Below are 24716 nucleotides of genomic sequence, written 5' to 3'. Positions count from 1 at the left end.
GGCTCAGGTCATGATCCCAGGGTCCTGGGATTGAGCCCCACATCGGGCTCTCTGCTCAGCAGGGAGCCTGCTTCCCTTCCTCTCTCTCTCTGCCTGCCTCTCTGCCTACTTGTGATCTCTGTCAAATAAATAAAATCTTAAAAAAAAAAAAAGAATACTGATCCACAGCCTTGCTAAATTAAGCCGGATTTTGCCAAACAGAGAAGGGAAGGAAAGAGCAGACAAAAAGTACAGTGGCACAGAAGAGCGGGCATGTTTGAAGCAGGGCACCCAGTTCTGTGTGGTGAAGCACCATGTTCACACACAGACAGAGTTCATAAACTGATATTCTCTCATACTAAACAAGCAGCAGCTAATGTAGATAATGTCTGTGTCCACTCTCTCTGCAGATTAAAATAACCCAAAAGAACCATATACATCATGAAATACCATGAAAACATCTTGCTGAGAATATGGATTATAAAATAAAATACACTTCAAATAATTTTATACTACTCTCTACTTGTTATAACAGACAATTACTGAAGAGCATTCCTGATTAAAAAAACAAAACAAAACAAACAAACGGTGAGGGGCACCTGGGTGGCTCAGTGGATTAAAGCCTCTGCCTTCAGCTCAGGTCATGATCTCAGGGTCCTGGGATCGAGCCCCACATCGGGCTCTCTGCTCAGCAGGGAGCTTGCTTCCCTTCCTCTCTCTCTGCCTACCTCTCTCCCTACTTGTGATCTCTGCCTATCAAATAAATAAATAAAATCTTTAAAAAAAAAAGTGAAAGATACAGAGGCTTTTCGGGATGTTAAAATAAATGTTGAGTACTAGACGCACTTAATTTTGCATTGCACAGATATTCCTACTTCTAGAGAAACCCATATGAAGCACAAATTAAATATTTTCACTCAAATAAGACAATTTTTGAAATATTTATGAACTGTTGTATGTGTGTTTCATGTGTATCAATTAAAAGTTGATGAGTTACAAAATCAATTTAGTGATTCTGAGAAGGTCAAAATCAACCAAAAACATCAAACTAAAATATACAATTTTAAGTATGACTAATGTTAAAAAAAAAAAAAGAGAGAGAGAGAGAATGTGACAGGAGATACCGGAGTATAAGGTACACAGTCAGGGTAAATTCTGTTCAGTTATACATGTAAACATGTACAGGTACTGATCTTTGGTATAAAATGTATTCCTCCTATGGTTCATGGTCAAAATGTTTGATAAACACAGCATCCAATCACTGGCTGCATGTCAACTCACCTTATTGTACCAGGCAGAAACAATGAGTTTTTCTTCATAATCACGGAATTTTGCTACTTTACATTCACTCTAGAAAAAGAAACAAGGACTATCAAGATCCCAGAAATAAACTGAAACTACCAAAAATGGAATCATTTCTCATTGTGCTCATTTAGAATTTAAAAAATGCACTGTGCAGCATAAAGCAGTCAAAACCTGAACAGAATCATGAAGAATGCACACACAATGCCCTTAAGAAAAGAGTAAGACCATGACTAGGAAATATTTATTTCAGAAATTTTGCTGGGAGAACAGATGTTCAACAACAACAAGAAACTGATGATTCTCATGCTACTGTCCCTACCTCTAGAAAAGAAAGTAGCGACTGGCTTAAATGACAAAACAGAGCTGCACCTATGGAGGAGTGAAAATGAAGGAGAGAGAGGATATAGTAGAACATATCCCAGAAAATCCTTTAAAATCCCTATAAAGCTTAACACAAATTTTTCCTCTCTTCATTCTTGGTGATCTGTATACTAGACTGCCTGTGGCCATGTTTGCATACTACCCTTGACATCCATGTCTTAATTCCTCGAATATAGCAAATATTGTAATTTCACTGAGCACTTGATACAACTTACTCATAAAAAGCTATAAACTAAACCATCAATGTTCCTACAGCAAGGCGCTCATGTGCCTCCCCCATTTCTTGTATGCTTTCTGTATCATGAGCATCATGCTATTATATATATGATAGAAAACATTTTGCAAAGGAAACTACAACATGCCTAATCATAAAATCTACGAACATACAATTCCAGACTGAAATACGTAACCCAGCTAGTAAAAATGATATCATTAGCACAAAAATAACTTTTAAAACTTAAAAGACTCAGCTAATTAATGAAAAGATGTCATCACTACCACAGCTGTGCATGATTAATAACCAATGCTGCCACTTTAGTGCAAGGGCTTACTGGATTCTGTGAGCACTTTCTTCCCCTACGAATTAAAGCTAAAGAGTTTACTTAGATTCAAGTGTTCAAGGAACAGGGAGAAGAAAAGAGAAAGAAAATCTGGTTAACTGAGTACAGTACCTTTTTTAAAAGGTGAGTTTGGTCCTTTTCCTTTCCCTTCCTCCCTTCTTTCTTTCATATTTTCTGAATGAACTCTAATCTGTATAATTTTAAAAGGAGCTAATATAGCAGAACTCTACTAGACACTAAGGGATATCCATACGATTGGCTGTTGTGGGGAAGAGAGATACAAAGCAGCAGAGTACATACACTTGCAGAGACCAATCTCACGGGCTAGCGCGACTCTAATAAACACAGAGTGCTAAAACATGACATCTCTAACTTCTGACCTCAACCAACCTCTTGCAAGACTTGATCATTTACAGCAGATATGTGACGGCAATTAATCACCAGGGTTACACAGGATAATTCAAAAGAAATGTGTGAATATGAAAATTTTACCTCTAGAATCTCAATTCTTCTCTCTTTCTCTGCCAACTGCTTTCTAAGTAGCATTATTTCAGCTGATGCTGGATTTAATTTGGGATCTAAAGTTTTTATTACCTGTTTAAAGAAAAAAATTTATATTTTACATTTACTTTATCTTATAAAGTATTGAAATATAGTATCATCATCTACAGTATCTCTGTAAATAAAGTGGTAAAATATCCAGAAAGTAAAATTATCCAGGTACTAACTATGGCTTATTTGGCAATTAAATTTGAAAAACATAAATAGCATTCCATAAAGGTCCGATGGTTATCAAACTTCAGTACAAAAATGGAAAGATCCCTCTCCCAAAATAAAATTTCCTTTCTCCAAGTCTTGGTACTCAGACAGTAATTTAGTGTTATTAAGCTTTGAGCACTAAGGTCTTGAAATAACACTTTCCATATTTATAATGATGAGTATTTTTTTAAATTAAGATGAATTTGATAATTATATGGGAACTTACTGATTGTACAAAGTATCAAAAAATTTCATAGCAACAATCTTTTCTACCACCATTACCTAGTTAAATGTAATTCAATACATAATTATGGATCAATATAATGGAAATTGGTGATTTTATCTGCAAACCAGAGGGTGGCTCAATCACATTTATGGAAATTACTAAAAGCTAGGTAAAAGACATTCAGTTAGAATGTTATTCAGAGACTCAACCAAACTATGTAGCCAGCAGTATAACAAAAAATTAACTCAGAAATATCAGGTGTACATCAGGAACAAACAAATTTCCAATAACAAGAGCATCGGTATAATGTAATTACAAATCTATTAACAAAGATTTAAAATGATCTAAAGACTTAGGAAGATTTCACCTATATTTATAGAGGTAAAGGAAAAAGACTAAAAGGTAGTATGTTAAACATTCCTGCAGGTCGTTCAAAGCAATTTGCTGAGTGCCAAATATGGGAGGCACTGATGGGGACAGTAGGGATGTAGGAGACTTGGTATCTGCCCTCATAGAGGTCACATTATAAAAGCAGAGTTTAAATCATAATTTAACTACAAAGACACACTACAAAGACACTGCTTGTGACTAAGAGCATTTACACTTTTGCAGTTGAGAGAAACAGGATGGTGGCAGCGCCTGACTGCATACGTGTAGCAGGACTCTCTAGGTGGGTGGAGCTGGGTGCCTGCATTCTGCCCACTGAAATGAGGGTGAAAGTGGTTCACGGCTCCCAGGCCTGCCCCGTCACGAGTCTCCTCCAGTGCAGTCAAGGCTGGCCTCCCTCATCTACCAGCTGGACTATCTCCAGTGAGCTTGGGAACACCATGTTCAAGGAGGCAAAGCCTCTGTCAGCTGGGGGCTCTGGCAGATTGCACGGAGCAGAGCCCCTCCCCCACTGAACAATGGGCTTCCTGTGATCAAGAAGTAACTTCTACCTTCTGAGATCGTGAGGTTTAGCTATTATTGATGCAGGTACGATATACAACTTATAAAGCTTAAACATAAAAAGAACAAAAATACTAGCAGCATTTTAAAGCTTCATCATATAATCCTTTTATTCAATAACTAGAAAAAATATATTAGCATTCTCTATGAGAGAATACTTACAATTAATTAGGAAAATATCCAGTATTCAAGATTTTATGAGAATAGTACTTACAGATATTTAAGTTTGAAATAAGGCAAAAAATATTAAGTCTGGTAAACATCAACTGAATAGCGCTTAACTGTCTCATCTAAATTGAAGACTAAAACTTTAAACGAGTCCGAAGAGCTAAATTTTCACAAAAGGCAAACTTTCACTTTAAGAGCTAACGCCTCCATACTTCCTAACAGTCATCTCCCCTAATGAGGTCACTCCAGTCCCCGCTGAAACTGTCCCAATAAAGCCCCATGTTTGTTTTACCCGATGTTCATGAGTGAGAGTGAGAGAGCATGAGAACTGACCCGCAAGGCAGGTGGGAGGGAACAAAGTGATGGGACCCAGAGACAGGAGGAATAGTCCCACAGACAGGACTGGCCTAATAAGAAAATGGGTCAGAAGATTTGGGCTCCAAAAGATTAGTCACTCACATTTCTTGCTTTCTCCAAGTACATTTTATATCTCTCCTCCATCGCTTTCATATCTTCATCTTTCTTCTGAAGAGCAGCTTCAAGTTCACTGATCTTTTGTGCTGTTATTGAAAAGGAAATGAAACATGACCGATTTAAAACACTCCCTTCTCACACAAAAATTCTATCATATTTTTTCTAAAGACTGATAAGAGAACTTAAAAGAGAAATGTTTATTTCTTCTTTGTAATGAATTCTTATCTAAAACTTTTGAACTACAACCCCAATACATTCTTGATTAGTTCGTATTATTCTTTCTTAAAAAATATCTATAATCTGCTTTATCTATTTTTCTACTTTGTCTCCAGTGTTTCGATGAGCAAACACACTTTACAATGTAATCACAAACATCATTAGAAAATAAAGCATTCCTTCTACACAATGTTTAAAGGTTATTTTAATTTGATTATACATTATTTTATTTATATTTCCATAGTATTAATTCTACTATATTTTACAATGTTTGATACTCCTATATATCAATCAGTTCATTTTATTAGATTTTTTTTTTTTGCTTTAAGATTGGATCATTTATTGATTACTTAAATCACTAGAAAATTATCATGGTTTTTCTTTGCAATGTATGTATTTATGGAGTGTCCAGAAACCAGTACACAGTTCTTGCATCCTTCAACTAAAGAGGGCAAGTCCTTAGACGTAGTCTGATCCAGGTTTTTACAAATACCTACCGTTCTGGTTTACATCTGGCTGAAGATCTTCAATGAGTTCCTGTTTCTTCTGTAATTCTTCCTGGACCTCAGTTAGTTTTTCCCTAAGTAGTGGAAAGAGCATGGAGTTTTGGAAGCAAACAGACCTAAGAATGAAAACTGATTTCTGCTACATATCTGTGGACTGTGGGCATATCACTTTCTGATCCTGAATCTCCTCACCTGGGAAACGGGAGTAATACCTGCCAAATATTATAGGGGTTACTGTGAGAAGGTAAGCTGCCTGGCACATGATAGGTGCTAAAAATGTTAATTTTTTCCCCTTGCCATCCTTGCTTCCTAAGAAAGTCAAAGGAAATATTTTATTGGTTAAACATCCCACATCACATAGTCAAGTTGTGACAGTTGTCTGCTTTGTAAACTCTTCAAATGACATTAATGATTGAAAAATGTAGGATCTGGGATCACTGGCAGGCAGGCTGAACATTTTAGAACATTGTTCTTTTCGCTTCTTGGTGGCAGCCATCAGGGGATTTTTCTTATAAATGAAATCAGAAAAGGACACTAACGTTAGAAGTTTTTAAAACCCTTCCCCTTTCATATTTGAAATGAAATATCAGTTTTACTTACATATGAGCTTCCAACTTCTGCTTTAGTTTGCTGGACTATAAAAATTAAAAAAAGTTGCTGTAAGATATCTATTGTGACAAAGATAAATTTTCCAGACATCAAAATCTCTTTACTTCCTTTTGAAGTATATTACTTAAAATTATAAATGTTTTAAAAATTTGTATTTCTAATAACATACTTGTAAAAACATGAAATTTTAGGTATTATTGACTTCAAAGGGAAAGGAAAGGAGGTTAGGAAATGAAAGAAGGATGAGTACAATAGTAAAAAGAAAAATGCTTCCTATTTCTTCATATTTCAATACCATGAAAATAAAATTTAAACTTGAAAGAAAAATAGCAAATGCAAGCTGAATGTGATATACTGAGGAGTATCAAACACTTAAAAATCATTATTTAAAATATAAATTTTAAGATTTTAGGCCTTTAATGAAGAATAGACTTAAATAATTATCTTTATAATAAAGCTTTATCATTACAAATATAAGCACTTTAAAATTAACATCAAAATGAAGTAAATTTTGTTAAAAAATAAAATTTAAAACATAAAACTTCCTCTTTAAAAAGGAGGACTTTAAATTGCAATACTGGTTCAAGATCCTCTACTGACTAGATAAATGAAGGGTTTAAAATATATAATCTGAAATATAACTCAGACACTAATACCTTTTAAAAAGAGAAACATAAAATCTTTTAAAAATTCTGCAATCCAAAAATGTACTCCCCCAAAATAGATCCCATTTTAAAAGTATTCCCTAGTGTGGCTTAGAAAAATATTTGTATTAGAGAGGTTACAATACCGTATATATGCACATACGAGATGCCGCCATGCATGAGACGATTTCTATTTTCCAAGCCCCCGGGGAAAAAAGAGAAAATCATATAAAGCATATAAAATACAGAGAGGAAACACAACCCTTTCAGTCTTCTCCTTCATCTCTTCACCTACTCTTCATAACCATCTCCCCCGTCAACACAGGTACAACCACCTCACGTTCTGTCTGCGTACACTGAGCCCTATCTTTTTGCTATTAAATGCCTTCCTCCCTCCACTCTTACTTCTTTTCCCCACTGCACACAGAGATCCAACTACAGACACACTGCTAGCTATACTCAGATTTGGGCTGTTCGATCTCTGCTGAGTCCTCTCATCTGCCTCCTAGAATGTTTGCCATCTAAGCCCATTAGAAATGGCGAGGCCCGAAGCCCGCATGCAAGGAGGGAAGAAATAAGGAGTTACTGAAGTCTTCAAAACTGCATTAAGGTTTCTGTCCTCTGGAGGTTGGTGTGATCCACTTCTCCGATGCTCTTTAGTAGAAATCATTGTCTTACTCTCTCCTTCCTGTTAGGTTTTCCTCAATTCTGACCGCTGACTACACTTACTAGGCCTTTTCTCAAGCCTGAGAAAAGAGCTGTGAAGACCTCACTTGCAGCATGCTCTCAATCAGGAATTCCTATGAATTTAGGTGTAGCTGTTGAAGTAGACAGATAGAAATCACTTTCCAAGACGTACGATTAACGTATAGGTTCCAAGTTGGCAAAATCACTGCATCTTTATGCAGATATATACGGTATTCAAGGGCACCCCCAAAGATAAGGGTAGGACTTTCAAATACAGGACTAATTTGGGCATCAGGACCCATGGCAGAGAGTCCACACACAGCAAATTATCACAATGCTTAAGTCACTTACACTTTCTCCTTCAGCCTTGGAGCCTTGCTCCTGTAAAGACTTCTGGAGGTCCTCAATCTGCTGCTGCAATTCCCGGATACGCTCTCTGCTCAGCCTGTTGTAGGATGAATCATACATATATACTTGTATTGAAAATCAACATAGTTATGGATCTATAAAGGTACACCTGTGCAATTTAACTCACAAAGTTTGCATTTCATAACAATAACGAATGCCCAACAATTGTCAGTGGCTAGGTATAATAAAGAGTGTAAGTATAGTAGGCTACCAACAAGAAAATATTTTTTAAAAAGAAGACATTTTATCATGGAAGTACATATGCCCGCATTTAAAGATGTCAAATACTTACGTGCCAGCTGTAAAAGCACATCAACTCTGCACTGTCTTCACTGGTAGAAAAAAAATCAGAAAACGATCTCAGTTTTCCTATACTTGTATCTTTAGTGAATGGGAACTAGGTTTCTTCTTGTTGTTTCAGATTTTATAGGCAGCCACGGACCCAACTAGAGGTGAGGGATCAAACCAGGCCCTGACTCGTGCCTCCTGAATATCAGTTGAGTTGCGCTTGAGAAAGAGCCTGAGCTATGGACCCTAAGACTCACTGACGTGACTGCCTGCATGTATTAAGAGGCAAAACTGGGTTGTACATTTAACTGTTACAAGATTACCCTGTACTTGCACGGATTGTAAATTGCACCATTGTAAGCTCATGAATTGCTAGTTAAAGATTAGCTAAGTAGACAAAAGTTACTGGTGTCAGAAGATCCGCTACCAGCGCTTGGGAATGGGCTTCGTAAGAGCTTGAGGGGTTTCATGTGAATGTTACGTGTGTATGAGCAATCAACCGAAAATAGATACTTCCTTATAATTGTTTCTGTTAGCTATATAATGCCTCACAGCCTTGAATAAAATTGGCACTGCTTGGACATCATCCACTGTGTCCCTCCTGTCCTCATTTCTTTACAAGTCTTATTCTTTCTCCATTCTCTTACCCTCTCGACCCTGCTCCTGTCGTTGCACCGGCCGCGACAAGATTTCACAGGCTACCATTTCACCATTTCCCAACCATTTCTTTATAACTCTTTATTTAAATTAAAGAGACTGACATGGGGCGCCTGGGTGGCTCAGTGGGTTAAGCCGCTGCCTTCGGCTCAGGTCATGATCTCAGAGTCCTGGGATCGAGCCCCGCATCGGGCTCTCTGCTCTCTCGGGGAGCCTGCTTCCTCCTCTCTCTCTGCCTGCCTCTCTGCCTGCTTGTGATCTCTCTGTCAAATAAATAAATAAAATCTTTAAAAAAAAAAAAAACTAGAAGAGACTGACATTAGCGACCAGGGCAGATTTCTAACTTGGCAGAATCTCATTCTTTAAAAACCCTTTAAGAGTAACCTGAACTAGGGTGCCTGGGTGGCTCAGTGGGTTAAAGCCTCTGCCTTCAGCTCGGGTCCTGATCCCGGGGTCCTGGGATCCTGGATCCCTGCTGAGCAGAAAGCCTGCTTCCCCCTCTCTCTCTGCCTGCCTCTCGGCCTACTTGTGATCTCTGTCAAATAAATAAATAAAATCTTAAAAAAAAAAAAAAAAAGAGTAACCTGAACTGAGGTTACCAGCAAGAGAAAACATCTGTCTCTTTTCATGTATATATGACCCAACACACCTGCCTATTATAACGCTCCACTGTTTCACAATTGCAGGTATCACATAATACAAGAATCATTCAACATGTCTATCTTCCTATAGTAATTCTTTGAAAGCTGACACTTCCCATCTCCAGTGCTGATACTGAACTGTATGGGATAGTAATATCTGATGGTCCCCTCAGAAAGCTACAATGTTGATGTAGTACTTATACATACAAGTTTGAGAGACAAGGTTCAAATGTATCTGAAATTCCTGGTGGGCTCTAAGATCTAATAAAGTTTGGTCAAATAGAATCAAATACTTTTATAGCAAAATATGCTATTTATAAAAGGCAAGTTAGCATATCGGTTAAGAGTCTGGACTTAGGAATCAGACTGACAGAAAGTTCAAATGTGGGATTGAGAACTTACTAGCCTATAACTGGACGAGTTACTTAGCCTCCTTGGACCTCAGCTTCCTTATCCATGAAAGAGAGATAATTATAATCATCACTTCATAAGTTCTTAAGAGGATTTCTGAGTGAATACCAAAAAAGTGCTTAGAAAAGTGCCTGTCATATAGTGAACACTGTAACAATGTTATATATTTTTAACATTCTATTTCTTGAGCACCTCATTGGTATCAGATGAGTACACCATTTACTTTTACAGCTGAAGATACTAAGTGTGAGTTTAACTTGCCCAGCACAAAACAGCTAATAAATTTAAATAGAGGAGGGGCTTAAATTTGACTCCACAGTCTATGTTCTATCCATGTACACACTGCAGCCCAAAGCCAACCTGTCATGTATTCACCTGTTAAATTTTCTGTGGATTTGAAGACATATAAATGAAATTCAAGAATAAGCAAACTGGTTAATAAAGTATGCTGAAATAATGAACACAAAAGGCTGAAAACAATTTAAACATTAAACCCTATTTTTTTTTTTAAAGATTTTATTTATTTATTTGTCAGAGAGAGAGAGGGAGAGAGAGCAAGCACAGGCAGACAGAATGGCAGGCAGAGGCAGAGGGAGAAGCAGGCTCCCTGACGAGCAAGGAGCCCGATGTGGGACTCGATCCCAGGACGCTGGGATCATGACCTGAGCCGAAGGCAGCTGCTTAACCAACTGAGCCACCCAGGCATCCCTAAACCCTATTTTTTAAAAATTTTCAGTGTTCCAAGATTCATTGTTTATGCACCACACCCAGTGTTCCATGCAATACGTGCCCTCCTTAACACCCACAACCAGGCCCTCTCAACCCACCATTCCTCTCCCCTCCGAAACCCTTAGTTTGTTTCTCAGAGTCCATGTGGTCTCTCTTGGTTTGTCTCCCTCTCCGATTTCCCCCAACTCACTTCTCCTCTCCATCTCCCTATGTCCTCTGTGTTATTCCTTATGCTCCACAAGTAAGTGAAACTATGATACTTGACTCTCTCTGCTTAACTTATTTCACTCAGCATAATCTCTTCCAGTCCCATCCATGTTGATACAAAAGTTGGGTATTCATCCTTTCTGATGGAGGCATAATACTCCATTGCATATATGGGCCACATCTTCTTTATCCATTCGTCCGTTGAAGGACATCTTGGTTCTTTCCACAGTTTGGCTATTGTGGCCATTGCTGCTATGAACACTGGGGTACAGATGGCCCTTCTGTTCACTACATCAGTATCTTTGGAGTAAATACCCAGTAGTACAATTGCACGGTCATAGGTAGCTCTATATTTAATTTCTTAAGGAAAACTCCACACTGTTTTCTAAACTGGCTATACCAATTTGCATTCTCACCAACAGTGTAAGAGGGTTCCCCTTTTTCCACATCCACTCGAACACTTGTTTACTATCTTGTTAATTTTGCCATTCTAACTGGAGTAAGGTGGTATCTCAATGTGGTTTTGATTTGAATCTCCCTGATGACTAATGATGATGAACATTTTTTTGATGTGTCTGTTAGTCATTTGTGCATCTGTTAGCCATTTGGATGTCTTCTTTGGAGAAGTGTCTGTTCATGTCTTCTGCCCATTTTTTGACGTCATTTCTGTTTCATATGTGTTGAGTTTGAGGAGTTCTTTACAGATCTTACGTATCAGCTCTTTGCCTGAAGTGTCATTTGCGAATATCTTCTCCCATTCCGTGGGTTGCCTCTTTGTTTTGTTGACTTTTTTCCTTTGCTGTGCAGAAGCTTTTGATCTTGATGAAGTCCTAAAATTTAATTTTCCCTTTTGTTTCTTTTGTATTTGGAGACATGTCTTGAAAGAAGTTGCTATGGCCAATGTCGAAGAGGTTACTGTCTATGTTCTCCTCTAGGATTTTGACAGATTCCTGCCTCCAGTTGAGGTCTTTGATCCATTTCGAGTTTATCTTTGTGTATGGCGTAAGAGAATGGTCCAGTTTCATTCTTCTACACACAGCTGTCCATTTTTCCCAGCACCATTTGTTGAAGAGACTGTCTTTTTCCCACTGTATATTTTTTCCTGCTTTATCAAAGATTATTTGACCATAGAGTTGAGAGTCCATATCTGGGCTCTCTACTCTGTTCTACTGGTCTGTGTGTCTGCTTTTGTGCCAGTACCATGCTGTCTTGGTGATCACAGCTCAGCAGTAAAGCATGAAATCAGACAACGTGATGCCCCCAGTTTTTTCTTTTTTCAACATTTCCTTAGCAATCCGGGGTCTCTTCTGCTTCTATACAAATTTTAGGACATTGTTTGTTCCAGCACTTTGAAAAATGCCCGTGCAATTTTGATCAGGATGGCATTGAAAGTATAGATTGCTCTAGGCAGTATAGACATTTTAACAATGTTTATTCTTCTGATCCATAAGCATGGAATTCTCTTCCATCTCTTTGTGTCTTTTTCAATTTCTTTCATGAGTGTTCTGTAGTTCCTTGAGTACAGATCCTTTACCTCTTTGGTTAGCTTGATTCCCAGGTATCTTATAGTTCTTGGTGCTATAGTAAATGGAATTGATTCTCTAATTTTCCTTTCTATGTTTTCATTGTTAGTGTATGAGAAAACTGATTTCTGTACATTGATTTTGTATCCTGCCACATTACTGAATTGCTGTATGAGTTCTAGTAGATTGGGAGTGGGGGGTTTTGGGTTTTCCATATCATGATCCGTATCATGTAATCTGTGAAGAGAGAGTTTGAATTCTTCTTCTAAGAATTTCTTCTTATTTGACAGACAGAGATCACAAGTAGGCAGAGAGAGAGGCAGAGAGAGTGGAGGAAGCAGACTCCCTGCTGAGCAGAGAGCCCGATGTGGGGCTTGATCCCAGGACCCTGGGATCATGACCTGAGCTGAACACAGAGGCTTTAACCCACTGAGCCACCCAGGTGTCCCTTTTAACAATCTCTGATGATTGTTTCTACTTCCTTGGCATTAGTTGTGATCTCTCCCCTTTTATTCATAATTTTATTAACTTGGGTCTTCTCTCTTTTCTTTTGGATTAATTATCGAGTTTATTAATTCTTTCAAAGAATCAACTTCTAGTTTCGTTGATGTGTTCTACTGTCTCTAGTTTCTATCTCAATGATCTCTGCTCTAATCTTGATTATTTCCCTTCTTGTGCGTGGGGTTGGCTTAATCTCTTGTTGGTTTTCCAGTTCTTTAAGGTGTAAAGAGAGCTTGTGCGTTCTGGACTTTTTTATTTTTTTGATGGAGGCTTGGATGGCTATGTATTTCCCCCTTAGGACTGCCTTTGCTGTATTCCATAGGTTTTGGACTAATGTGTCTTCATTCTTGTTGGTTTAAATGAATTGTTTAAGTTCTTCTTTGATTTCCTGGTTGATCCAAACATTCTTAAGCAGGGTGGTCTTTAGCTTCCGAGTGTTTGAATTCCTTCCAAACTTTTTCTTGTGGTTGAGTTCCATTTTCACTGTGGTCTGAGAATATGCAGGGAATAATCTCTGTTTTTTGGTATCGTTTAAGCCCTGATTTGTGACCCAGTATGTGGTCTCTTCTGGAGAAAGTTCTATGTGCACTTGAGAAGAATGAGTATTCTGTCGTTTTAGGGTGGAATGTTCTGTATATATCTATGAGGTCCATCTTGTCCAATGTGTCATTCAAAGCTCTTGTTTATTGATATTCGGCTTGGATGATCTATTACTGAGAGTGGCGTGTTAAGATCCCCTACTATTAATGTATTCATATCAATATGATTTTTTATTTTGGTTAATAGTTGGCTTATGTAGTTGGCTGCTCCCATATTGGGGGCATAAATATTTACAATTGTTAGATCTTCTGGGTGGATTGACCCTTTAAGAATGATGCAGTGTCCTTCTCTATCTCTTGATTCCATACAGTCTTTAGCTTAAAATCTAATTTATCTGATAGGAGAATCGCTACCCCAGCTTTCTTTTCAGGCCCGTTGGCATGAAAGATGTTTCTCCATCCCTTCACTTTCAGTCTGGTTGTATCTTTAGGTTCCAAATGTGCCTCTTATAGACAACATATAGACAGGTCCTGTCATTTTATCCAATCTGCAATCTTGTGCCATTTTATGGAAGCAGTTAGGCCGTTCACTTTGAGAGTGATTATTTAAGGATATATTTTTATTGACATCATGTTGCCTGTGAAGTCCTTTTTTTGAAGATTGTCTCTGTAAATTTCTGGTCTATTTCACTCTTGGCTTCTTTCTTCTTTTATAGAATCCCCCCTTAATATTTCTTGTAGTGCTGGCTTGGTGGTCACATACTCTTTTAAACCTTGCCAGTCTTGGAAGCTGTTTATCTCTCCATCCATTTTGAATGTCAAGCCTGCTGGATAAAGTATTCTTGGTTGCATGTTCTTTCATTTAGTGCCCTGAATATATCTTGCCAGCCCTTTCTGGCTTGCCAGGTTTCTGTGGACAGGTCTGACATTATTCTGATGGATCTTCCTCTGTACATTAAGAATCTCTTCCCCCTAGCTGCCCTCAGGAGCTCTTGTCTAAAATTATGATTCATGAGTTTCACACTTAAGTGCCTTGAGGTCTTTCTAGATTCATTGATCTTGGTGGGTGTTCTTTCTGTATCTAGGACATGAATGCTTGTTCCATTCCCCAGATTGGGAAAATTTTCACCCAGAATTTGTTCAACTATATCTTCTAGTCTTCTGTCTTTTTCCACCCCCTCAGGGATCCCAATAATTCTGATGTTGGAACGTTTCATGGCATCATTCATTTCCCTAATTCTGTTTTCATGGCTTCTAAGCTGTTTGTTCCATTCCTCCTCCTGATCCTTTTTCTCTATCATTTTGTCCCCTAGATCACTAATTCCATCTTCTCCTTGGTAACCCTGCTGTTAAGAGTATTTAGATTAGATTGGATCTCATTGATAGCATTTTTAACTTCTTCCAGGTCAGCTGTCACTTCCGCCTTTAGAGATTCTACATTGTCATCAATGGTTCTCTCTAACCTAGCCATTGCCTAGATAATTGTTACCCTGAATTCCCTTTCTGACATATTATTTATGTCCATATCCAATAGTTCTGATTGGGAGGGCACAGTCTCTGAATTTTTCTTCTGTTGGGTGTTCCTCCTCCTAGTCATTTTGGTGAGAGGTGGTTGAGGGGATGTACAGCTGAATATATCAACCACGATCCAGGCAAGGTGCATCCTGGAAAGTTTTGGAGCAACTGGAAGTCACCACCAAAAAGAAAGGAAAAAGATAAAAAGAGAAAGAGAGAGAGAGAAAAAAAAGAGCCCCCAAAGTAGGATTTATGAGGTATACAAACAGAAACAAACAAAAAGACTGACAAAAGTTAATGACAAGGAAAAAAAAGAACCCAGCCAAAATGAACCCCAAGGATGAGATTTATATAACACCAGAACAAAAACGAATACACAGAAACACTGACAGAAGAAGAAGAGGGGAGGGTGGTTATAAATCCTTGATGTGGGCGGGGAAGGTTATTTTGATTCTTCCTGGGTGTACCTTGATGTCTTTGTTAAAGGACTCACCTTCTCAGAGATAAAGGGAGAATAATACTGGTTTATATATAGGGGTAGTATTGATTAGGAAAAGAGGATTACCTTGAAGCTTATAGCTGTATGCATATTAAAAAAATAGAAAAGAAAAATAAAAACAGGTATATGTATGAGAAAAGTTCAAGTTAAAAGGTTATTATGGAATATGTTGTATTAAACCTCTAGTAATGGTAAGTAGGTTAAAAAAATTAAAAAGAACAAGAATCATGAGAACAACAACAAAAAAGTTGTATTTATGAAATATACAGGTATTAGGGCAATACCAGGAACTTAATATATTGTTTTCCCCTGATGTTGGGGCTTTACAGTTTTATGGGGACCCTTTGGTAGTTGTCCTCTCGTTCTTTTGGCTTGCCTTCTGAGGGAGGGACCTGCCCATTGTTTTTCAGTCAGTCTTGCCAGGGTTGAGTCATCCTGCCCCCTATCAAGGGGCTGGGCTCTGTGGAAACCCGTTTTTCAGGCTTTTGTTCTATGGAGGTTTTTGTTCTTCAGGGTCTTTTTGCTTTTCGGAGGTTTAGTGGAAAGCAAACTGCACCCAGACCTCTGTCTCAGAGAGAAGCCTCAGTCTGCTCCCCTCTGGGTGGTCCAGAACACAGAGACTCCCCTTCTGCAAACTCCGCTGAGCTGTGTGACCTCCCACAGGTGATGCACACCCCCAGCCACCATCTCAGGGGTCGCCTGAAGCACCTGCTTGTATCTGCACCCCTGTGCCACTAAAACCATGAGCAATATTGGTCCAGGCAGCCCGCTTCTTGTGACTGCCTTTGCTGGGACTGCTGTCTAGGGTCCAGACCTCACGGTTGCACAGGTCACAGGAGGCTGCTACAGCAGAGGGATCATGCTGGATTCTCTCATGGGCAGGCTGGGAGAGTTCAGACCCTTGGCCAGGAGCAGGAGGCTAGGGTCCTAAAGAGTGCTGGCTGGCACCCACACCAAGCTCTCTCAGGCATAGGGGGTGAGGGGAGTGTGCTCACAACCAGCGGTCGTGCAGGGTGTGCAGAGCGCAGAAGAGTGTGGACCTAGCAAGTGTTGGTGGGTGCCCACACCAGCCTCTCTCACGTGCAGGCGGCAGTGCACCCAGTTCAGCGGTGGTACAAGCAGCCAAAAGCCATGAGCTCGAAAACCAAGGAGGCTCCACCACTCTCTCTCCGGCATGGTCGCCGGTGGTGGCCATCTTGGGTTCGTGGGCTTAGGCCCATGCCCATGACCACCCGATTCCACCAGTTACCCCTTAGGCTCTTTTGCTCTTTTCGAGTGCCTTCAACCAGACTGCAAATTAATGCTGGCCCCCCCACCACAGGGCACTCTCGTATTGGGGTATTACTTTCCAATGGGTTGCTTCTGGTGGCTCCCTCCCCCTTCTGCTTATCCTCCAGTATCAGTCCAAGCATTCCTACTCTGCTTTACCTCCCACTGGTGTCTTCTGCCCCTGTAGAGATCCAGAAGTATACAATCCTACATCTCAGGCTGATTTCATGGGTGTTCAGAGTGTTCTAGTAGGTATTTAGCTCACTTTAGGGGACCAGTTGAAACAGGGTCACCTACTTCTCTTCCATCTTGCCCCTCCTCCACCTAAATCCTACTTATTTTAACTACAATGACATCTCCCACTTCTGTGAGACCAGATTTCATGGCTAGCTAACGAAATACAAAGCGTTTCACCTTTGCTCGGTTTCCAGTTCGTTCATCTTGCGGTGCTTCTGTTCCAGCTGTTCCTGAAGTTCCTCAATACGCTCGTTCTCAGTACCTTCCTGTTGTAAGCGGAGCATCTTATTTTCATGTTGCAGTCGAATAAACACTTCCCTGATGTTGAAGAGCAAAGTTTGTTTCTAAATTTTTTAAATGTACATTTTACATTTTTTTACATTCTTAACTTTAAGAGAATTCCTGTTCATGCAATAGCTGTCATTTAAAAATGCCACCAATGCTCCTGAAATTTTTTAAAAGAAAACTACATACACTGTAAGACTGTCTCAAAAAACAAGTAATAAATTTTTCAAAGCAAAAGTATTATATATTATATTATATATCATTAAATATTATGCAAATCCCAAAAGAAACAGGAATTATTTTACTGGTAACTTAGCTGCTATTCACTATAGAATATCTTTAGAAAACATATACATTAAAAGCAATGGATTTAAGAAATCAGTTTGCTTAATATTTTTTTTAAAGATTCTATTTATTTATCAGATAGAGATCACAAGTAGGCAGAGAGGTAGGCAGAGAGAGTGTGGGGGAAGCAGGCTCCCTGCTGAGCAGAGAGCCCAATGCAATGTGGGGCTCAATCCCAGGATGCTGGGATCATGACCTGAGCCGAAGGCAGAGGCTTTAACCCACTGAGCTACCCAGGCACCCCGCTTTAATATTTTTTAAATATATTCTTATGACAGTCATATTACTGCACCTAGGTTTTTTGCTTTCAGAAAACAATTTTTATTAAAAGTTTACAAATACACATTTTTTAAAATGCAAACAAGAGAAATGATATTAAATAGAAAAGTAATGTTCTCCTACCTGCTGCCTCCTTAAATGTAATTTCTTAAAAGCAACTAATTTCAATTAATCTCAATTTGTGTTCTTCTGAATGGCAACATCATGACTTTAAAATACAGGCTCATATTATGGCTTTTTTTTTCATACAGCTATTTTTAAAGTGATATTAATATCACTGGGTATTAACGACTTTTAAAAAGTTGCTCTCCAGTCCAGCATGTAAAGAGCTCTGTCTTAACAACAAAAAATCTAACAGAATGAAAATTAACATATTTGCAAACTGTATCCTGAGTGAAAGCAGTCACAGAAGGCCACCTATTGTAGGACTCACATATGTCAAATTCCATAACAGAGTTGATTCTCCGCTGCCTGGTGCTGGAGCCTGAGGGGAGGCAGGACTGAGGAATGACTACTAAGAGGCACAGGATATCTTTTGGGGGGAATGGAATGTTCTCTAATTAGATGGCTGCACAACTCCATGACTATGCTAAACACCACTGAGCCATACGGTTTAAAATGGGTGAACTGAATCTCAGTAAATCTGCTTAAGGACAGAGTAGAGTCTGAAGTAGTAAATAAAACTGTTACCACAAAAAGGAAAGGAAAACCATAAAAATACCTAGAAGCAAACATAGCAGTAAAATACCACGATAAAAGTTGGTTAAGAGATTCTAAAATTTGTATTTTATTTAACTTCGGCGTAATCCTTCTGCTATTATTGACAGCTCTTCTCCTACTTGTTTCACCCACGTGGGTTTGATGCCAGGTGTCAAAAAGGTTTTCCATTGAGTTTAGAGGTAGGAAAAGAAGTTCAACACAATAAAAGTCATATTATAAAAACTAGAATATTTTATTCATGTAGTTTGTGAAATTTTACTTCTAATAAATTCTTTTTTTTTTTTAAGATTTTATTTATTTATTTGAGAAAGAGACAGTGAGAGAGAGCATGAGCGAGGAGAAGGTCAGAGGGAGAAGCAGACTCCCCATGGAACTGGGAGCCCGATGTGGGACTCGATCCCGGGACCCCGGGATCATGACCCAAGCCGAAGGCAGTCGTCCAACCAACTGAGCCACCCAGGCGTCCCTACTTCTAATAAATTCTAAAACTACTGTAGTAGCAATAACAATCTAAGAAGTTCAAGTAGATGAGACAAAGTAATTTTGAACTCCATGACTAATAAAATGGAACATCCTGAAGGCTAATAATTTTTTTAAAGAAGAAATATGTCTAATATTAAGTATAGATTATTAATTAATAAAAACAAATTTACCTATATTCCACTGGCATAATCTCAGCAGCAAGATTCTCATAACTCTTTGTAGCAGATGCATCTAAACAACAACAACAAATGATTAACATTTCAGTATTTCTACCATTAAAAAAAACTTTTCTAAATCCAAAAATTCACCTGTTTGGTTTAGGTGATCTTGTTGTACTTGTGAACATCGAAGTTCTTCATTCGTTTCTTTCAGAGTATCACGTTGCTCTATTAGTCTCTAAAAAAGAATTGTTTATATGAGCGAAATATTTAATTCTGCCCACCAGAAATGTACTTTATGCTTATAATAATTGATCTTAATTTCATAATTGTTGCTTAGTTACTTAAAAGGGACAATGTTTTAGTTTTCTTGCTAAGAGGTAATTTTCTCTTACATAAATCCCATAATCTTTATACAACATAAATCTTGTGATTTCCCCATTAGATAATTTATTTGAACCAAACTGATATAATTATGCAATGGAGTACAAATGTGCAACAGCAGAGTTTAAAAAAAAAAAAAAGGCATGGGCTTTAGAGGCAAATAGATCATGGCTTGAACTCTAGTTTCATTATTTACTAGTTATTATATCACCTACAGTGAGTTATTTGACTTTTTGGCTTTAGTATCCACATTGCCAAAATGGAAATGCAGATACATAACCCTTGCAGAAGTGTCTTGAGTAATGAGTGAGGTAAAGTTAGTGGTTACTTGAAGAACTGTGATCTTCATGATGGGTATTAAGGAGGGCACGGATTGGATGGAGCACTGGGTGTTATACGCAAACAATGCATCATGGAACACTCCATCAAAAACCAGTGATGTACTGTATGGTGACTAACATAACACAATAAATCAAACCAACAAAAATGAACTGAGTAGCCAGTACTGATACACTATTATTAACTAAAGGACATCAGGGTTCCCTCTATTTTACTTTTGTGGGTTCTGACAAATGTATAATGTATCCATCATTACAGTATCATGGCCAATTGATTTTCAACAAAGGTATCAAGACAATAATAGGGAAAGAATAATCTTGTCAACAAATAGTTCTGGGACAACTGAATAGCCACACACAAAAGAATGAAGTTGGACCCCTATCTTACATCATTTACAAAAATTAATTCAAAATTGTTCACAGAAACTGTAAAATTAAAAGAAAACATAAGCATAAATCTTTATAACCTCATATTACTCAGTGACTTCACAGAAATACAGCCAAAAAAGCATAAACAAGGAAAGAAAAAAACAGGTAACTGATTTCATCAAATGAGAAACCATTCCATTGCAAACAGCACCACCAAAAAAATTAGAAAACAAAAAATAAAAGAACATATTTTCAAATCATATATTTGAGAAGGAACTTATATCCAGAATCTATAAGGAGCTCTTACAATTCAATAAAAAAGCAAATAACCTAGATAAAACATGAGTAAGGGCTTTGAAGAGACATATCTCCAGGGAAGACATACAAATGGCCAATAAGTACATGAAAAGATGCTCAACATCATTAGTCATTAGGGAAATACAAGTCAAAACCACAATAACATATCACTTCATACTCACTAGGATAGCTAAAATTAAAAGTCTGATAAGTGTTGGCAAGGATATGCAGAAATTAAAAACCTTTAGAAATTCCTGAGAATGAAAAATGGTTCACCTACTTTAGAAAACAGCATGGTAGCTCCTTGAAAGGTTAAACATAGTTACCATATGACCAGCAGTACCATGCCTAGGTATGTACTCAAATGAAAATACATGTCTACATAAAAATTTGTAAATAAATGTTCATAACCACATTATTTGTTTAATAGCCCAAATGTCCATAAAATGATGAATGAATAAATAAAATGTGGTATGTCTATAGAATGGAGTATCATTCAGCATTAAAACAAAGTACTGATTCATGCTATGACATGGATGAACTTTGAAAGCATTAAAGCTACGTGAAGGCATCTAGTCACAAAACTGACACCATGTAGGATGACATATTCTGGACAGACTGGGCAAATCTGCAGAGACAGAAAGTACATTAATGGTTGCAAAGGCCGAGGGGAGGGGAGCCAGAATGCAGGGCGGCTGCCAGTACGCACACTAACGAGGTGATGACAGTGCTCCAAAATGTGCCTGTGGTGAGGGTTGCACAACAGGGAATACACTAACAACCACTGAATCGTGCACTTCAGGTGGGTGAAATTTATGGTATAGAAATTATATCTCAATAAAGCCACTAAAAAATAAAATCTATGGCCCTTGCTCTCAAGAAGCTGATGGTCTAGAATGGGAAAACATGCAATGAGACATATGGCCTTGCCTCTGTGACTTCATCTTTCCTTGTGAAGGAATAACAACACTGCACAGTAAATTTCTACTACTTTCTTCTACAGCAACACTTGGATTGGGAGTAAGACGGAAGATTTGATTTACATGACTTCCATCCTTAGAACAGCAAGGATAATATTAAACACTAAAAGAGAAGACAGACATATTACTCATCAACTATATTCATGTGTACCTCTTTTTCCTTAAGTAAAGCTTCATGTTTTTCTTCAAGCCGCTTCATTTCAAATGCTAGTGTATCTGCCCTTTTGGATTCAGAGGAAAGTTTATTGTGAAGATCCTGAACCTTTTGTCAGAAACAAAAGTAGATAACAAAAATATATAATATTAATAGTTTTTAGAGTTTAATAAATGAGAAACTGATTGGAAATAAAATCTATAATAAGAATATAATAAGTAATCCTAAATAGTTGTGGAAATAGCATGTAAATAAGAGCCTAAATTTTAAAATACCCAAATAATAACTTAGTAAAAAAAAAGAAAAAATCAGTCTTCTATTCCAATGTTTCTCCAGGTTGCCAGATAAGTAGCAAAACAGAGTATCACCAGTTATAGCTCCATTCTCTAGGCAATTACTACTGGTTACCAGAAATGTCAATAAGCAATAAAATGCCCAAAAATATATATAAGCTCAGAAGACAGTAAAAAGGGAAAGACCTAGATAACTTAAATTCAATTATCAACCCTGGAATTAAAATTCCAGGTAGAAGAAATCTATCATAAGTTCACAGCCAACTATAGGCAATGTTTCTTCAAATCTCTATCATTCTGAAAGTATCAAAAGGAATCAAAAGAAAGTTGAGCTCTTTTGATTTTATTTAAAAAATTAAGATATTTTCTGGGGCGCCTGGGTGGCTCAGTCGTTGGGTGTCTGCCTTTGGCTCAGGTCATGATTCCAGAGTCCTGGGTTTAAGCCCCACATTGGGCTCAGTGGGAAGCTTGCTTCTCCCTCTCCCACTCCCCCTGCTTGTGTTCCCTCTCTCGCTGTGTCTCTCTCTGTCAAATAAATAAATAAAATCTTAAAAAAAAATTAAGATATTTTCTTACCTGCCTCTTGTATGTTTCTAACTGTGTACGTGCTGCATTTGCCTTCTTCAATTCTTCTTCTAAGCTGACTGTATTATGCATATACATCATGTTTGTTTCTTGTAAAGTTTTCACCTGCTTGCGAAGGTCGTTCAGATCTTGTAGTTTCTGACGATATATCTCGACTGTTGACTCTAGTTTATTTGCTTTATCAGAGGTGGCCCTACAATAATAAAGACTGCACATTACTGGGTAAGAACCAGTAAATGCATAAAGAAATTTTATTCTATCTGTAAAATTAGTCAACCAGATAAACAATCAATTGGCTGAAACAAGGAAAAAAAAGGAATGAAGAAAGAAAGAAAATGAAAAAGACAGACAAAAGAAATGAACTTTGTGGGAACTTTGGAAAAAGACTAAAATCCATCATTGAACCTTCTTGTTGCAAAGGTATCAAAACAAAAATGTCTTGAATTTGGCACACTAAATTATCAAACTGTTTCATACAGCACAATGTGTAAAAAAGAATGGTTTTACAAATGCAACTGAACAATTCTAGGCTCCTCTGTAGCTTATAGGCCAATTTTGCTTTGTGTCTAGCATTTAGTAAGTATTTGATACATTTAGGATGTTGACTCAACTTACAATTTGTCTGACAAAGCACTTTGCTTTAGAGTTGTATCTACCTGACCAACTGAGCTAGAGCAAAAGTAAATACATAAACCAAATCACTTTCCATAACATGCAGGTTCAAACGAATGGGTATAAATATTTTTATTTCAAATGGACAGAAAAACTGTGCAACAAAATGGCCCATTAAGAAAATTTAACAGAAAATATAATGAGTATATAGTCTATTTGCTTGATTAACATTCCATAGGCAAAAGCCAAATAAAAATTTTATATATTGTCAAAGAGAATAAGAGAACCTTGGGATAACCCTGAAATAAATATTAAGATACTTACCTATACCTATTTTATATCAAATGCCAAAACATGGATTGAGAATGCTTTCCCTTATGTAAAAAGTTCACAAGATACACTAATGAGTACAAGGAGGTCAAGCTAAATGTATCTAAAGGTGATTCCCAGCTTACACAGTTTTAAGGAAAAGGTATCATTTTGGGTTTATGAATTTTAACATGAAATTGTGCTACCACGGGTGGCTCAGTTGGTTGGGTGTGTTCGACTCTCGATTTTGGCTCGGGTCATGATCTCAGGGTTGTGAGACTGGACCCCATGTCTGGGTCTGCGCTAACAGTGGAGCCTACATGGAATTCTCTCTCTCCTTCTCCCTCTACTCCTGCCCTCCCTCATCCTCCCTCTCTTTAAAAAAAAAAAAATTGTGCTAAAAGAATTGAATATTATCCTTAAACTGCAATTACCATCAACAAGCATAAAATAAGTAAAGAATAAGAGCCTGGATAAAAACTGATCAGTACTTGATACACAGGAATCACCCTAAGAATCCCTGATTAGACTGTGGAATACCAAAATGACTAACGAATAACTTAGAAGCGACATCATTATATTTAGACATGCCATACCTAAGAACATCTATTTCATCTTTCAGGGCTCTTGTTTCTTCAGCAAGACTAGTCAGTTCATCATTCCTATGCTGAAATTCAATTAGTTGCTTTTCAAGTTCTTCACAGTGAACACGGTAATCATCCTTTGCAGCTTCAAGCCTTGAGTAAAGAAAACAAGTACTTATAATGTGATTTTCATCATTTGTTTTCTTACTGAGACATGTGCTTAGCAAGGCATACTTTAAAAAGATTTTTTTAAATTCCACACTCAACAGAAAGGCTAAAGGATTAAGACACTTTCAGCTCCTGGATTTGAAACTGGCTGAGAATAAACTTATTGTTCTGAATTTTTATTTTCACTTCTGAAGCACTGTGCTTCATTATCTCTAACTCTAGTAAGAGTTTTAATATCTCAAAAGATGAAGAGAAAATATATAGATATTTATTAAAATTACTCAAAAATATATATCACATGAGAAGTGGTAAAATAGTAACTCTAAGTAGACTATAATAAATTAAGGATAAATACTTAAACTCTATAGCAACAACAAAAAGTAAAAAAGACAATATAGTGAATAAAGTCAAATATTTAAACAAGTATTTAATTTACCCAATGGAATGCAGAAAAAACAAAAGGATATGACAAATGAAAAACAACAAA

The 24716-nt window shown here is 37.6% G+C and overlaps 1 protein-coding gene across 1 annotated transcript in view; it reads right to left on the bottom strand.

Moving 5' to 3' along the window:
• LOC111143394 (hook microtubule tethering protein 1) overlaps nt 1–24716 on the bottom strand; it is a 68320-nt gene that overhangs the window by 1108 nt on the left and 42496 nt on the right. Inside the window, exons 10-21 of the mRNA XM_022497100.1 lie at nt 24074–24214; nt 22548–22749; nt 21676–21786; nt 19307–19394; nt 19169–19229; nt 17064–17204; nt 7814–7907; nt 6123–6157; nt 5514–5596; nt 4786–4886; nt 2718–2819; nt 1261–1329 (exon numbers count right to left, since the gene is read on the bottom strand). Coding sequence (XP_022352808.1) covers nt 1261–1329; nt 2718–2819; nt 4786–4886; nt 5514–5596; nt 6123–6157; nt 7814–7907; nt 17064–17204; nt 19169–19229; nt 19307–19394; nt 21676–21786; nt 22548–22749; nt 24074–24214 — 1228 coding nt within the window. The remainder of the gene's footprint in view (nt 1–1260; nt 1330–2717; nt 2820–4785; nt 4887–5513; nt 5597–6122; nt 6158–7813; nt 7908–17063; nt 17205–19168; nt 19230–19306; nt 19395–21675; nt 21787–22547; nt 22750–24073; nt 24215–24716) is intronic.

The sequence above is a fragment of the Enhydra lutris genome, unplaced genomic scaffold (assembly GCF_002288905.1).
Source record: "Enhydra lutris kenyoni isolate GAN:26980312 unplaced genomic scaffold, ASM228890v2 scaffoldscaffold9, whole genome shotgun sequence".
NCBI classification, from domain to species: Eukaryota; Metazoa; Chordata; class Mammalia; order Carnivora; family Mustelidae; genus Enhydra; species Enhydra lutris.
The sequence above is the reverse complement of the archived record's forward strand: the minus strand, read 5'-3'. Positions and strand labels throughout refer to the sequence as shown.